Here is a 16,974-nt window from a genome sequence, read left to right on the forward strand (position 1 = left end):
ATCACAAGACCAAATACTTGAAGACAGGCTGAGAAAAATCATTGCCATTATCGCAAGTCGTGGAAGATGTGGAAGAGAAAACTGAAGTTTAGATGCTTCACCAGCACATGCTACTGTGAGATCACAGACTAAACCAAACCTACTATATCTAACAGCATGGTTTCAGGCATTTTGATATTTTACGGGGCTCCATTTTTATCTCTTTAACGAACACGTGGTTATTTTATGTTTCAGTTCAGGATAGCTGATAACATGATGATTCATTCGGAGATTGAACAACCCACACAGGATTTAATAAGCAGTTAAAAACGATACACAAAGAAAGTTTTTCTGAAACCTGAGGGAAATAAATTATTTTTCTTGCAATACTGAGTATAGCTCAAAATACAGCACAGGCCTCTCTTGATATAATAATCCCATCAGAATTGTTTGTAGGCCACCACTTTCCGAGACAAGTTAAAAAAAAAAAAACCCAGCTGCAGCTACATGATGAATCAGGGCTGTAATCACCAGCAAGACGTAACATCGCATGCATGAGACAGACAACATCATGTTCATTTAAAGATTGGATCGATCTGTATCCATATCTGGAATCTCTCACATCTGGACTGCCTTGAAATGGCCCGACAGGACACCCCTCCCTTCCTTCACGGCTTCGACCTCAGCAGTCACTTTGTTGACCCTCGACCTCTTGGCACAGGTGTCACAGGCTTGGTCCTGTCTGCAGTGGACCAGCGGTCCGGACAGCGTGTAGCCATTAAAAAGCTGGTGATGCGAGATGCAGTGACGGTCAAACACGCCCTGCGGGAGGTGAAAATCACTCGACGGCTGCACCATGAAAACGTGGTGCGGGTTCACGAGGTTTTGGCGCCACACGGGCGACCGCTGCCCCGGGACCCGACCCAGCTGACCGCACTGTACATCATCCAGGAGTGCATGGAGACTGATCTGGCTCGTCTGTTGGAGCAAGGCCCGCTACCTGCAGGTACGTGGGAAAATACTTTTAATAAGTTAAATGCGTAAAGTAATAATAAAAAAAAAAAAACAAGAACCTTATCGATACTAGTTTGTGCGGACTTCACAAGCAGAAGCTTCAGCCCTCTGTTACCTGAGGTTGAACGGAGTGTGTATCGGGAGGATTGATGGATGGAAGAATGTTGTATTTTGAAGAAATTGGGCAATCAATAAAACAAGTGCTCCTCCATGCTTCGGCAGCGTCGCTAAGACCTTTAGCTTTTCTCAAGTTTCCTGTTCTGTTTATTGCGTATCTGCGTTCTTGTTCTTGAAGACAGAACACGTTATAAAGTGACCCAATACATCATCTCGTGATACAGTGTGGTATTACAAGAAGGCTGTGGCTCGCTGGCCAGCTTGTCCATTTCCATGCAATATTCTGGTGATTATTTGTGTGTTGTTTTTGACAGTTTAAGGCTAAAATTGTTCCATATTTTTCATTTAAATGATCACACATGTAGAGTAAAGTAATATTCAAAAATCAAAGTTAATTTGAGATTATCCTCATATTATGTTTTACAAAAATATGTGCTTGACATTTGTTTGTTTGAGTAACATATTTTATCCCGTCCAGGTACAATATGGCAGAAGCAGTACATGTGAAAATGTGCATTGACTCATCGCAATAAATTGTAAACAATTATGTATGTTTGGAGTGTGTCCTGATATCAAATGTTTTGCCCTTGAACAGGCCACGCGACTCTGCTGTTCTACCAGCTGCTGAGGGGACTGAAGTTCATACACTCGGCCAATGTCCTGCACAGAGACCTGAAGCCTGCCAACATATTTATCAACACGGACCAACTGCTGCTCAAGATCGGAGACTTCGGGCTGGCCAGAATAGTCGACCCCCATTATTCTCACAAGGTAAACATGAGACCCACACACACACACACACACACACACACACACACACACACACACACACACACACACACACACACACACACACACACACACACACACACACACACACACACACACACACACACACACACACACACACACACACACACACACACACACACAATATACTGCATGGCAAAGTACACACACAGTGGTGACTCTGTGCATTAAAGTCTGTCTCAGTTTTCCAGTGGTTGTACGGTTCAAATTTCAATCATTTCCAGGCAAATGTGATGAGCAACTGAATGAGTCGAATATGGAAAATCAAATAGAACTGACAAAAAAGCTGCATTTCTTCATTTGCATTGCACTTTTCTCTTCCGTTTCAACTCCAGTACCGAAATACATGGACAAGAAAATAAATCCTAACTTAGGAAAATCGAGCAAACACTTGTAGTGATTATTCATTAATGAGGCAACATGTCTTCCCTTACGTGTTGTATCCAGATGACCCTGATGAAAAACACAAGCTGAAACATGTTGGTGTACTAATGAAGTGTTTGCTCTAGTGACGACATTTGTATGACACGTATTGCTGGAGTTTGACCTCTTTCACCTGTAATATACTTTAAAGTGATGACCAATTATGGCACAAATCTGTGGCATTACACATACACAAACATTTCCCAATGTGACCTGATTAGTTGTACTAATCTCTTCTTTCGCTATGCAAAGTGTAGCCAGAGCGCCAAAGTCTTATTTTGTTGGGAGGCCAATAAACATCTGAAATTATGATTCCTTTTTTGGTTTGTGATCTCTTTGCAAGTTTTAAATGAATTCATAAATCTCTAATCTTTCCTTGACGAGCCAGCATGAAAGTTTAAGACTTGGTAGAATTGGCTGGATTGATTTTGGCTCATACTTTTTGAGACTTCTACCACACAAAAAAAAAAATCATGCTATAAATATTCAAGTCAGCGAAGCGGAGAGGGATTTTTCACTCTCTCATTGCTCTGAGGCACTCTGCTGTTCTCCTACCGATAGATGAATCGGGGGAGGATATTGTAATAAGGTCTATTATCTCAGCTCCATTTCATCGAGGTGTAGAAAAGAGGGAAAAGACAGCTGTTCATCTAACGTTCTGTCTTGATCAGACTACACAATATAAACCCCTCTCAGGTGTAGCAAACTCTATAGGTCGCATCCCGTTGCAAAAGAGTCTTCCTATGGATTGTCAGTGGGGTGCACACATATTCTGCTGGTTTTACATTTGGTTAGCTGGACTAATGTGTCAGCCTATGTGAGATCTTGGGTGATGTTTGATGTCTGATCCTGCTCACAAGAATAAAACAAGCAGGTCGCATTATTGTGAATCATAAATTGTGAGATGAATCAAAACCTACAGTTCAACTCCAGTAAAGCCAAACAGGATATCCTGATTATGATAATGACGGCTTTTCTGATCTCACATCTCCAAGTCTGATGCCAACTTGTGTCCATAACAGTGGACTTTGGAGTTGGCTTTCACTGACGCCCCAAACCTGGATTTGAACCTCCTGACCCGGTGTCGGGTTTTGCGCTGATCAAACACTGTGATTAACCCGCCCATCATAGATAAAAGGTTCTGAGAGAATAATGTGACAATTTACTCTTCCATTGTTCTGCTGTATTGTGCACAAAGATCCCACAGCAGTACTGTAATACGAGCGGGGCAGGAGGAGTGAGTGTGCGTTTGTCTTTTTATGTTTGTGTGACTTTTAGGTCGGTGCATGTGAAGAGAAGCTCTCGTGAAAGACGATCTTTGTCAGCTCAGAACGCAAGACTGGGGATCAGCTGGGTGCAGACACAGGGGTGTGCATCGGGGGGGGGGAGGAGGAGGAGGAGGAGGGGATGTAAAAGAACTGAGCAGAAGCAAGGGTGAGAAATGTGGAGGCATGGGAGGCGGAGAGAGAGAAAGTGAGAGAAAACGAGAGGGGTGAAAAGTACAAAAGCAAGAAAGTGGGACGAATGAAAAGGAAGGGAACAAAAGTGCAAAGAGGAGAGATGAAGAAGTGAAAGAGATTAAATGTGTTTGGGTCCCGCAGGGCAGAACAAACAAAGTTTATCTATGTTTGATCCTCACTGACAGTGGCAGTGTTATGGATGGATGGATGGATGGATGGATGGATGGATAGAGAGATGGATGGATGGATGGATAGAGAGATGATAGTCTTAGTTCTGAGACTATCTCAGCTGAGATGAGTCTGTTAAGCGCCATAACATCAATTTGTCATTGTTCATTAACATAAAATTGTATTACTATGAGCGTGTGCCCGCCTGTGTGATGATGATCATGATGATGTGTTTAAGATGACGCCGAGCTATTTGTGATGCAGTTTTGACACTTAAGCAGATGCCTGCAGTGAATGTGATAGCATCCTCTCTCTTACTTAATAATGCAAAGCAAAAGCACAGCTTTTCCCCACACTTTGTGTTAATGGACGTGGGAAGTATTGACTTCAGCTGTGATGGAAAGTCACAAATATACACGGCTGATGACACTGTATTCATGCCTCATTTATATCGTATTCCCAAGAGACTTTCACATCACAGCTGACTCCGATGAGATTGTATAATACGTCATGTTTTGACAGCAAGATTAGATCGGAAGGATTGTTGCTTTCCCTGATGCTGCTCCTTATTTTCAATTTACTGCTCAAAGAAATCACTCCAGCCTTTTCTTAATATTTGTGTGGTATCTCACATGGCCGCTGCGCTATCACAGTGGCTTTATCTGAGAACTGTGCTTTGGCAGTGAATTGAAATAAGGTTGTTTGATGAGCTGTCTCGAAGTATGCTTTTGACTACGCAGACAAACATTTACTCAGGCGAATAGAGATGACAGAAGGGGGTTGAGAGGAGAACAGGGGGGAAACGGGAGGCTGAAAAAAAACAAAACCCATTTACTTGTGAAGTTGTTTACAGTCTTCAGAGGTAGGAACCTGGCCTTGGTACAAGTGTGTATGTGTGAATGTCACCTGCTGAGACAGCATTGAATCTGCCCAGAAATTATTCATGACCAGGATAAAGGACAGGAAGAAAAGAAGGGGAGAAGAAAGAGGGTAAGAAAGAGGTAAGTGCAGTGTGGGTGAAGTCTGAAGAAAGGAGAAAGAGGAGGGAAAGCAATCAGAGCTAATGATGAGTCAGTGGATGGTGGGATATTAAGACAGGAAGTAGAAGGCTGAGTGGGACAAGAGAAGGCAAAGAGGTGTGGGCATGTTTTTTACAGTGCGGAGCTGTATCGCAGTAGCACTAAAAGCCGCACTTGCACATTTTGCCTGTTTGTCAAAATTGTTCTTTTTTTTCTTTAAACCTGAATATAAAACTTAATCATAGACTAATACCCCATCTTGAAAATCTAATTAGACAGAGACACTCTCTGAAAATCACAGTCAAACTCTCGCCAGGAAGCAGAAGCCTGATCTCAGTGACAAGACGGATGAGCAAAAGGGCCGAACAGATAGAAGACAAGGTGAGTGGGTGCTTGTTGGACCATCATCGGACACTCAGCATCAGTTTCTCCTCTGTTATCTGCTGCTGCGCGAATGAGAACGGGCAGTGAAGATGGAGGGCATTTGCAGAAGGACAGTGCAGCGAAAGCAAGTATACATAGACAGATGGGAAAGGGAAGGATAAGGGAGTCATGATGCTGAGGTCAAAACAAGACAGATTTCAAGAGGCAAATAGTTACAAAGCAAGTGCTCAGCATTTGGAATCTGCTGGAGTCGAAGGAAGAACCTCTACTTTATTCCTATACATAAAATGCACCACAGCAGTCAAATCAACAGTAAAGCTTGAACAACTGAGTATAAATTGGAATTTAAAATGTTTTTTTTTTAAATATATATTTGCCTGAGTTAAATTTTTTTTTACTTTAAATAGCATCTCAAAACTTAGGTGGGCATTACATATGACTCCCAGGTGCATCATTGGACAACACTACAAGTTAACTAGACATATAAAAAGAGGTTGAATTATTCAGTCCAACAGAAAAGTTCAGAAAATGCAATATCCTAGGAGCAATGTAACTCCTACAGCTATTCCATGAATAAATCCTTTTCTACCCGGCCAGATTCAGTGCAGGGGCACGCTGCTGGAAGTGACGTATCAGTGGGAGCAGTGGTGTGGGAGGCCCACAATGAATAAACACATTGAGTCAGGCTTTTCACCTGCTGATCATGAACGATTCTCTTCTTTCTCTCTCTCTCGCTCTCTCTCTCTCTCTCTCTCTCTCTCTCTCTCTCTCTCTCTCTCTCTCTCTCTCTCTCTGAAGACAATGATTTAATAAAAAACATACAGTTTTGAAGATGTTAAGAAGAAAATCAAACCCTTTCAACACAGATGTGAAGCATAATCCTAATGAGGGCTCTGCCCTGCCGAATGTTTACATGGGGTCAGAAAGGTCACACTCGTTTGTGACACGCAGCTTGTGTGTGATACCTTATCTGGACGAAGACTAATTTTATAATGTCTTTATGCATGAAGCTGAAATAATTTTGCATTAAAATGGCAGATGGAAAGGGAGATAAGTGAACTATAAGAGAGAAAATGGCACAATACAGCATACATGTTATGGCAAGTGGGGGAAGATAAGAGCAGATTGTAGAGAAGGAAGAGTAAGGCAGTTAAAAAAAAGAAAGAAAGAGGGAATATTGAAATAGGGAATACAGGGAATATTTGGCACTGCCGCCTGGGTTTCAAACTGGTACTGATTTTCTAACCATTAAATGATATTGTATAATAATATAACAATAAAGATATGATGATTGTGCAATGTTTCAGTGTACACAAGAAAGAATAAAGATAAATATTTTACTTAATGGTCATTATCAAAACTGTGAACTTCAAACTGCATACCAGTTTTTTCTCATTTTGTTTTATTTAATTAAATGATGCTCTGGAACTCCATTTAGATTGGTAGAAAGAGGGGAACGTGGTGGAAGCAAAACACCATGAAAGTGTCAGACTGTGATGAGCCTTCCTGTGTTATGTGAGACAGGAAGCTGTTCTTAACAGTAGCACAATTACCTTGTGACATCTTCAGGTGAAAACGCAATGTTCTTTAAGGAGGCGTATAAAAGTTGGCTGAGGCATAGCCTGCGTTTTATTAGAAATATTTGGGTACAACTTTGCCGCTCGCTTTCTTCTGAATTTTATTCAAATGGAAAAATGACTGTTACGAATCAAATTAGCGAGTTGGAATACAAAGATGTGTTTTTTTGTTTAATTTTTATCTTTCTTGTACGAGAACTCTAAAGAACAGCCTTTCAGTGCGGTAAAATATTTTTTGTCTCAGCAGGAGTATATAAGAAAGTATAACAATATTTTATAAGATGTCAAAGTGAGAGGTGGAGTGATGCAGAAGAGGTTACGACAGTGCTAATAATAGCAACAAGAAAGCCTCATCTGGTTTATGTGGTGCCGCTTCCCTGTGGCTCATCTCCATACTCACAATTGTCATTATTCACAAGGTGAACTCAAGTAAACAGCAGAAGGGAGCTCTGTCAGATTATTGCTAATGAAAAGATTTATGTCGTTACACAGCTGAGCATCAAAGGTTTGACTGAACTCGGTGGCTTCCGATGGAATTGAGGGGCGTGTTGTTTTGCTGCAGCGTGCGCTCAAACATCACTTTATAACGTGTAGTTCATGTCAAATACCCTATGTGGGTGTAAATCATAACACCTTTGTTGAGCACAAGTTAAAAGCCAACATTGTTCACTTCAAGATGCTTCTGACAAAAAAAACTACTGACAAACTCTCAGCTATATTGCAAAAAAGGAAAATGACTCATTTTAATTTGCATGCAGACTTACAGGTTCAGTGTAAGTGGTTGCATGTTCATGATCCTGGGTTTTTCAACTTTTTCCTTATTTTTTAACCATTGTTTTTGTTCTCCCCACTCACTTCCCCAGGGCTACCTGTCTGAGGGTTTGGTAACTAAGTGGTATTGCTCCCCCCGTCTGCTCCTGTCACCCAACAACTACACCAAGGCCATAGACATGTGGGCTGCTGGCTGCATCCTGGCTGAGATTCTTACTGGACGCATGCTTTTTGCAGGTATTTCAAACATTTGTTGTGCAATCTCTTAGAGCTCTAATATGATAAATTTGGTGTTTGGCCAGATTAGTTTTAGTACCATTTCTGCAAAACTATTAGCCTTAAAAAAAAAAAAAAGTAAATTCAATAGAGAAACCTGTTTTCTGGTGTGTAGATTGTTCATGGCTTGATCTGGAATAGTTTTGTTTGCATACTTTAGTGCTTTTTGAATGTAACAATATGTGCGTAATGTTTTCAAAGGTAAACGTATCTTGCAAGTCCTTTAGTTATATGAAAATTCCAGCAAATAGGGTAAAGTGGTTTCAAAGGAAAGTTACACTAAACATCAATCTCAATAGCCTTGTGGATGAATAAACAGTGAATCAAGATTATTCCACATGAACACTTGAGTCGCTTTGATATTTACTGAGTAAAAAAAAGTACAATTTTACTCCAGTGATACTCTATCAGATGCTTTTATAATGTACAAAAAGCTGTTTTACAATAATGAGCGATTATCCCTCTGTGGGTCACTCAGATGACATATTCACTCTTTATGTGAGTAACTCTTTAATAACTATATTAACTACTGACATCAAGACGAAGCTGAGGTAAACTACTAACATGCATACAGCAGAAGACAACAAAAAAGGTGATAGATTATTGTTTGTGTAATGTTAATGCATTACTGGCACTGTGAAGAAAGGGCAATGCTACTGTCAATGGACTGAGTTACTTTAAGATTACTGTATAGCATTTATCCAGTTTTACATTCACAGCTAACATCACATCACTTGGAGGAAGATGCTCTAAAACATTTATGTCAGAACTACTTGAAAAAGATACACTACCAATTTTTTGATAGGTTTTTATAAAGGTAAACTACTATTTACTGCCACTAATACTTGCGTGTACTATGGATATATGGTACAGTTTTTGTTTTTGATATTGCAACGTATTTCATTTCGTCAGGACTGAGGCAGTTTAGGATTAATGGAGTGCTCCTCTTCCAGTGAAATAGAGCAGCTCTGGCTGAAATTGAAACTCTATAAACCTGCAACTGTTCTCATTGCAGGTAACCAGTGACAAACTCATTGAAACTTCAGTAACTAAAACTAAATTCACAAATGTGTACACGTATTTACAACATGATTACAATCAGTTGTATTCAAGTAAATTTGAGCTGGTCTTTTTTGTTACTTCACGAGTATTCATTAAAAAATATGTATGCATCACATACTGCATCACGTTGCGGGGTGGCCTCCTGTTAGAGTCAAGCAGTGTCCTCCACAGAAGACACTTTACTCTCTTTCTGCAGGCTTCTTCGTTGCCTGAGCAGAATAACAATGATGACAGAGAAATTCTCACCATCTGAAGCAAGTGTAGTTCCTGACGGGCTGGTTTGACCTCCACCAGCCCTCTACGCCACAGGCTGACGTCATGAACTCCCCAGCATCAGCTGTTTCCACAGGATACAATTTAACACATCAGCTGTCGGAGACGTTTGGATTTGCTTTTCATTTAACCAAGAGACTTGCAAGGAAAGGGGACGCTTTCGTTCACGATGTTCTCTCATCCAAAAGTCCTCGTTGCTGTTGATCTATAGCACCACCCGCTGGTGTGCATTAGACAGAACACGCTGGGGTTGAAGATTAACGCTGGAAAACTTGCAATGCTGCATTTTTACCACTCGTACAGATATGCGAAGCATAACAAAAATGAAATGTCAAATTTGCTCAGCATCCAATTCCTCTCGATGTGTGAATACTAAACACCAAAATGTTTACATTTATGAAGGTGGTGTTATATCGGGGCCCGTTCAAGTTGGACAACCATGCCTCAGCATAATAGAGATCAATTATTTTTATGTCACAGTTTTAGCCTAACCAGAAAGATAGTTTCAGCCCAGATTGTTGGGGGCGATATCAGTCTCAGATAAGACTCCTAAGTTGATCAGTTATCATGAAGACATGAAAAAAAAAATAAAATAAAAAGTTAGATATCTCAATGATTTTAAGTAAAAAAAGATTTGCTGCTGTCATATTTCAGTACTATAGCTTTATATAGTATTAGATATATCTAAATAAAGCTTTGTGTTTTATTCATAACTATAAATTAATATAATGTGAACCTTACTGTTTCATTCTGTGGAAAGATCACACCGCACCTTTCAGTTTTTTGCTTATGTAACTGGTGCTCTGTCTGATCCCGACTCGTCTGTGATTGGACGTCTCTCTCTCTCTCTCTCTCTCTCTCTCTCTCTCTCTCTCTCTCTCTCTCTCTCTCAGGAGCCCATGAGCTTGAACAGATGCAGCTCATTCTCAACTCAGTGCCCGTGCTGAGAGAGGAGGACAGGCAGGACCTGCTACAGGTGACGTGTCCCACTGGCTTCTGCAGTGTTGGTGCTGACAGAGTGTCGCAGCATGCCCACAGCTTTAGACTCAAATGTTCTGCACAAGGTCAAGACTATTTTCAGCATAGACTTTGTCTTTGTTGCATCAGTAAAGATCTGGATGAATAGTCAAATTGAATTTTAAAGAGCCTCCAGGTACATTTGAAGTGTATTTCAAGGGTCAGTTTATAATTTAACCTTTCTGAAGTCACAAAGTAAAATATTAACATCACTATATGCCATTAATTTATAATAAATTGTGTTCCAGTATTTAATGACTTGCAGCTTGAAAATCTGCCATTGAATATTTTTCTACAGGCTTATCAACACATCTCATTCAGTACAACTGTCCTACGGTGTAATGTGTTATTTGGAACAAAGGTTGCTGAACATATTCCCTTGTCTCGCTTGTTTTATGGTGCTATAATTGAATCGTGAATTTAGTAACACATGATTTTACATGAGACAGCCTTAATAAGAGACACATCACAGTTTCCATTTATGAATAAAAAAAAAGAAAGAATCCAAAGAAGTACAATGAAAGTAAAACATATTTGAAACTTTCACTTCCAGGTGATGCCTTCGTATGTAAGTCACGGATGGAGAGTCAAGAAACCCTTTTCTGAATTGATGCCTGAAGTGGATGCTCAGGGTGAGCAGGGGGAATTGAGAGATGGAAAGGGAAGGGGAGGTCAAGCAGCAGGAAATAGAGTGGAGACAAAGTGAGAGCAATGGAAGTGTGATGAAAAAAAAACAGGAGACTGCAGCTTCTCTCATGCAGAGAGCTCACATAAGTCAGTTAGTCTTGAGTCAAGAGCATGAATGAAGTTGTATTTCATAAACTACCTCACTCATAGACAATGCTGTTGGTTTCTTCTCCTCATCTTGTCTCTCCTCACCTTTCGTGTTTTCTACCCCCAGCTGTTGACTTTCTGGAGCGGATCTTGACATTCAACCCCATGGACCGGCTGACAGCTGAAGCCGCTCTGTCCCACCCTTTCCTCCAGGAGTACTCCTGTCCGAATGACGAGCCCACGTCGTCACATCCTTTCCGCATCGAGGACGAGCTGGAGGACAGCCTCATCACTGAGCAGAGCCTCAGCAACAGCAACAGTCAGGCCTCCAGCATCCACTGGGACAGGTGTGTGTGTGTGTGTGTGTGTGTGTGTGTGTGTGTGTGTGTGTGTGTGTGTGTGTGTGTGTGTGTGTGTGTGTGTGTGTGTGTGTGTGTGTGTGTGTGTGTGCGTTTTACTGTAATAACATACTCAGGCTCGAATGAAGTCTGATTTGTAAAACCAAAAACTGTCACAATGTCTGGTACTTTGAATTTTGTACTGTTAAGTATTAAGGCTTCGCTAAATTTGAGTTCTTTCTGTTTCCAGGTATGAGAACAGTTTGTCAACAGATATGTGCTGGCAGCAGTCAGGAGGACGGTGTCGCTGCATGCCTCCTGGACACATGACCTCTGACCTGGGAGACACTACAGAGGAGGAGGAGGTGCAGCGGGATCCACGGGCCAGTTCTCGCTCGCTGTTGGAGGAGGCTCAGGTTAGACACACACATTTATACTTGACAGAAAAATCCTTCTCACATTGAGACTTTCATTGGGCATTTTCATGCTTTCATGCAAGTTTTTCATTTGATTTAAGGTGAAAAGAAAAGAAGAAATATTTGAGCTGTAATATGCAATTCGACCACTAGATGCCACTGAGGCTTGCACATTAGTTTTTTAACCCAAGATTGGCTTTTAGATCAGCGACCTATCCCACCTCTGATTTTCCAAAACATTACAGTGAAACCAAAATACAAATCTATGACTGTTCAATCCAAAATACATTTTCACTGTTTGATTATTATATATCTTGTTCTAAGTGTCTTATGGTTGTCTCTGACAACCCTTTTTGCTACTGACTTTGTCCTTGTCATATTGAACAATTGTGTTTTATCAAAAACAGAACAGTAGTTCACCACTTCTTTTTTTTTTTTACCCCAAAACTAGAAAATCCAAATTACTGTCTCCTGATGCATTATGGGTCAAATACATTACGGTAATGAGCAACCTGGTCTGTTGCTGCCTAAGCCTTATGCCTTATCTATATCATTTATCATCTTCTTCCTCTCCTTTTGTTTACATACAGGTTGACCCACGCAAATACTCTCACAGTAGTTCGGCCGAACGCTTCCTGGAAAACTCTCACTCCTCTCTGGAACGGACCTGCGGTCTGGGATTCGGGGAGCTTGACTGCGGCCGCTCCTGTGATTATAAAGTCGGGTCTCCATCATACCTGGACAAAATAGCATGGCGTGAAGGAAAGCCACAACATTACTCAGAGCCTAAGCTGATTCTGGATCTGTCTCATTGGAAGCGGAACACGAACAGCCTCCCTGCGCCTGCTGAGCCTATCGGTGGCAGCGTGGAGGATCTGGGGGAGATGAAGGTGGAGGGGGAGGAGGCAGATGAGGAAGAAGAAGAGGAGGAGACGGGGGACTTATTTCAGGAAATATCCCGCTGGGTGGAGAGCACCCAGTCTCGCCTGCACTCACCAAGTCCCAGTCCTTCTTCAGAACAACAATCCCCCTCATGTTACACCTCTTCTCCACCTCTCCCTCTCTCCCCGACTGACCTACAAGCCTCGGTCTTCCGCTACACCCAAATACCATCACAAGAATATGACCTGGGCAGGCTGAGCCCACTTCCTCCTATCACGTCTTCCTCCAATATCCTGCCCTCTCTTCTCCCCTCATCTCCCACCTCTTTACTCCCCCCTCAGTCACCTCAGCCAACGTCACCTCCGGGTTCGCCACTTCTGCCTCCCTCAGAGTCTGAGCCCCTTTCCTCTACTTCCTCCATTTCTAAGCCGTTAAACGCTGACGCCTTGGAGTCACTTCCCGTCAAGCAGAAAGAACGCCTCTTTGACCTCGATGTGTTCATATCCCGAGCGCTGAAACTGTGCCGGCAGAACAAGGAGAAAGCAAATGTTAAGAAAGGCAAAGAGGCAGGATGGATGGAGGAAAGCAAGCAACCAAACATTAACCGAAAGGTACCCAGGCTTCCAGAGCACAGGACTCCGTCACCGCAGACGCCCCAGTCGTGATGCTGACATGTGACTTCATGGTTACCACAGCAAAGCATCATTAAGGGTAGCAGTTACAAATGCTTACAGTGCTTTACCCAATAAGCAGAGTAAATGGACGAATGTGCTGCACTAACACTAGAACTAGCAGCTTTTGTCTTTTTGATACCACTCCGTGACACAAAAAGTCCCTGACTTCAATAAGCAATCTCACAGCTTTTTTTTCCTGAGATGATCTCAGGCAATGCAACTTGAGAAGGCATCTTTGTTTAGATATACATGACCATGCCCAGCACTGCAAATGTGAAAGATCTTCAATACGACCACAATAATTTATTCACTGACTGTAGTAGTTGTGTTTTTATATATTTTTGGCAAGTTGAGGAAAGATCAGACACGATTTGACACAAAGAAGCAAACAAGCAAAAGTTAGCTGCTGACACAAGTTTTTAAGATTTGGTGAAGAAACGCTTTGAATTTGTTTTTCATAAATGATACTTTACTGAGTGTCAGTCTGCAAATTTTCAGAAAGCCAGTCTGTCTTCCAATGGTGAGGTTCACCAAATAATCATAGTGACACAGGAAATGCCTATTTTGGGCATTCCTGAATGTATCTGATTGGACCAGCTCCAAACAAACTGGTTAAGTTGTTCACGACACTAAGCCACATGGATTTTGTTCATTGCTGTTTAAACTCTCCCATACAAAATTAAGTTGATTTTGTGACAGCTTCAAATAGACTGTAAACTTGTAGAAAATTGTAATATTTAATTCTATTGTATATTTATTATGGCATTATTCTCTCATCTAAAATGTTCTTGTATTCTCTGTTAAATGGGAGGGCACACATTAATATGGAGTAAGTTGTATATTGTTTCAATGTGGAATGCTTTATGTTTGCTCTAGTTTTTAAGCCGAAGTAGTTTCATACCTGCCTGATGCACCAAACAAGGTCATCGTCTGTTCTATATTGAAAATATCCTCTCTGCTTTAGAGAGGCACAAATCTGTCACCTTTTTACTCACCCAAACGTTTCCCTCAGAAAGCTTTAATGCAAACAACAGTAGCCTGTATTTTAGAGAATGTAGACTCTTTAAAACCTTTTTGGGGCTTGATTTGTACTCAAAGCCTCCCAGTGCTGCCCAACGACAAGGAGGGAAAATATGAATAAGATTTATATTTTTAAGCACTGTTCTCTTAGCCTGCAAGGTAGCAGACCCTTTCCACTTCATTAGCAGTATATTAAAATCTGATGTCTCCCAGGCAAAGGTAACGTGACTGGGGAAAAGATACAGTCGGCTGCACAGTCAGTTAGAAAGGCTGTTGGCGTGTGCCTTGTAATGTTTCAGTCTAATGCATCACACATTCGCTTCCTTCGTTGAACTGAATACTCATTAGTGAGCATATAAAAATGGCATCAAAGACAATATGAAGGACTTGCACTAAAGTTACATCCAGATGAAATATGGCTTTGTACATTCTGTAGGCATAATCTCACCATCCATTAGTTTTGCTCTTTGAAATGTGATGTTGTGCTGTGAGTTTTCTACAGACTATCTGCAGACTGTGAGCTTTACATACACACTAGAATCCAATTGCAAGGAGTGCAAGAGGCATCGTCTCAATATAAAAAAATAAAAATCTCACTGCCAGCAACACCACAAAAAAGGAATGTTTTGACGTCTTTCCGTCACACCCTTTGACCAATTTGCAGTCGGTTTGCAAGAAGACTTTAAAGTCGTCAAACGTGACGTCAATTAGCTAGAACTTCTCATTTCAAATGCAATTAAATTCACATAAAGAGGTCAACTTATGATACACATTGTGCTGGCAAACTGCAGATCTTCATTTGCACAGCATAATGTGACATTTGAAGGACTGAGAAATACTTGACATTTTCTCATAGTATGAAAGAGCAAAGCCAGGAGTATTTGTTTTATATTCACAATAAAGCACATGTAGTTAGCACACTCAGACATACAGGATTGAATAATCCTCTGACATTAACCATACCTGGTTTGCTGGGCAAACTGAAAGAAGTACTTAAGTAATGAAAACGTACTTCGTCTGGCTATATAAAGTACAAAATCGGTTTTGCATTCCACCAAAACCCACGAGAAGTTTTTTTTTTTTTATCTCATGCAGGTCTGACGATCACAATCTGCATCATATAGTTCCTTCTGCAGGTAACGTGAGCCAGCAATAACATCAGTGACGAGTAACACAAACGCACTGTAACACATACAGAGTCAAAAGGTAATTGTTTTAAGTGTGTAAAGCAATGTGAAAAATGTGCCTCAGTAAACCTCAAATGCTTCCAGCTTGCTGAATGTAACAGACATCCTGCCCTCTCCTCTGCATGGCTATGCGAATCGCATAAATGCTGTTTTTACTACGTATCACTTTGTGAAGCAGTCCTATTTTTGTGAGCTCTTATTTCTTTTGTACTCACGCTTCAAGCAGACCTCGGATATTCATTTGACAAAAACTGAGGTTTTTAATGCTCGGTACCGACTGATAGTATCTCTTTTTGAAGTCTCTGTTTTTGCTGGAAAATTAATAAAACAATTTAAAAAGTCTGATGTGAGCCTTTTTTTTTTTTTTTAATGTATTGGCTTAATTGTACTGGTTAATATTTAAAATCCCCAGTTTTGAGAAGTCTTCTTGAGTTTGATCAAGGTTACTTTATGTTTGGACAGATACATTATCTGAAGCAATTCTACACAAGATCCATCACTAATTCATCTTACAATGTCTCTATGTAATATTAATAATTCTCTTTGTTTTTTGTTGTTAGACCATTTATGTTTTTACAGTCATTTGTCTTAATGAGGTTTCAAAATACATGGTCATATATCTAATATATATATCTACTATAATCTACTAAATATAGTAGATTATAGTAGTAAAATATTGTACTTACTACTAGTAAGCATTGTAGCAATGGTAATATTGTATTGAGTCATATTTGCGGGTAGTGTTGGCCTCAAGCTAACTGAAATAAACATGTATCCAGAAGCTTACAGGTTAACTATGGGTGAGAGCAGGGTGCACAAGGTATACACACTCACATTCACACCTATGGGCAATTTATTGTCACCAATTTAAAGTGTGAAATCTGCTTTGTTTGTCACTTAAGAGTGAAAGTTTCATTGATGTAGCTACAACTGTCCCATCACCAGAAAGCCTAAGATGTTCAAAAGGGGAGATGAAAGGAACCGCCAGGATTTAGGTTAAAGATAAATATCAAAGCATATATCTAAAATGATCTGATGCGCTCACAAGAAGTAAGTTTTAAAAAAGAAATAGGTTTAAAAACATATATATACTCAGAACAACATGGCCCCTTTTGCATCAAAACAAACAAAAACACAGTTTCTTGGCAGATTTGAGACCCCACTGAACCACCCAGTCCCTTCACTTGGTCCACACTACCCAATCCATCTTCTCTACCATTTTATACATTTCAGGGTTGGAAAAACAAAACAAAACATGGAGAAGATACAAAAAAGCTCAGCCCAAATTTAAATCCACAACCTTCTTGCTCTGCAGTGAGTAACTACACAACTC

General features: G+C 40.6%; 1 protein-coding gene across 2 annotated transcripts; it reads left to right on the forward strand.

Moving 5' to 3' along the window:
• Window positions 1–618: 618 nt before the first annotated feature.
• mapk4 (mitogen-activated protein kinase 4) lies at window positions 619–13,425 on the forward strand (the record flags this gene model as incomplete). 2 transcript variants are annotated; one of them, XM_080467076.1, is made up of 8 exons in its annotated part: window positions 619–985; window positions 1,706–1,881; window positions 7,815–7,959; window positions 10,227–10,309; window positions 10,904–10,982; window positions 11,252–11,471; window positions 11,713–11,878; window positions 12,469–13,425. In XM_080467076.1, the coding sequence occupies 8 exons, from the start codon at window positions 619–621 to the stop codon at window positions 13,423–13,425; spliced, it is 2,193 nt and encodes a 730-aa protein (XP_080323202.1). The 2 variants fall into 2 exon arrangements, with proteins under 2 accessions (XP_080323202.1, XP_080323203.1); XM_080467077.1 differs by having other exon boundaries at window positions 11,725–11,878.
• Between the last annotated feature and the right edge of the window lie 3,549 nt (window positions 13,426–16,974).

Source organism: Lipophrys pholis (genome assembly GCF_963383615.2).
Source record: "Lipophrys pholis genome assembly, chromosome: 7".
Taxonomy (NCBI): Eukaryota; Metazoa; Chordata; class Actinopteri; order Blenniiformes; family Blenniidae; genus Lipophrys; species Lipophrys pholis.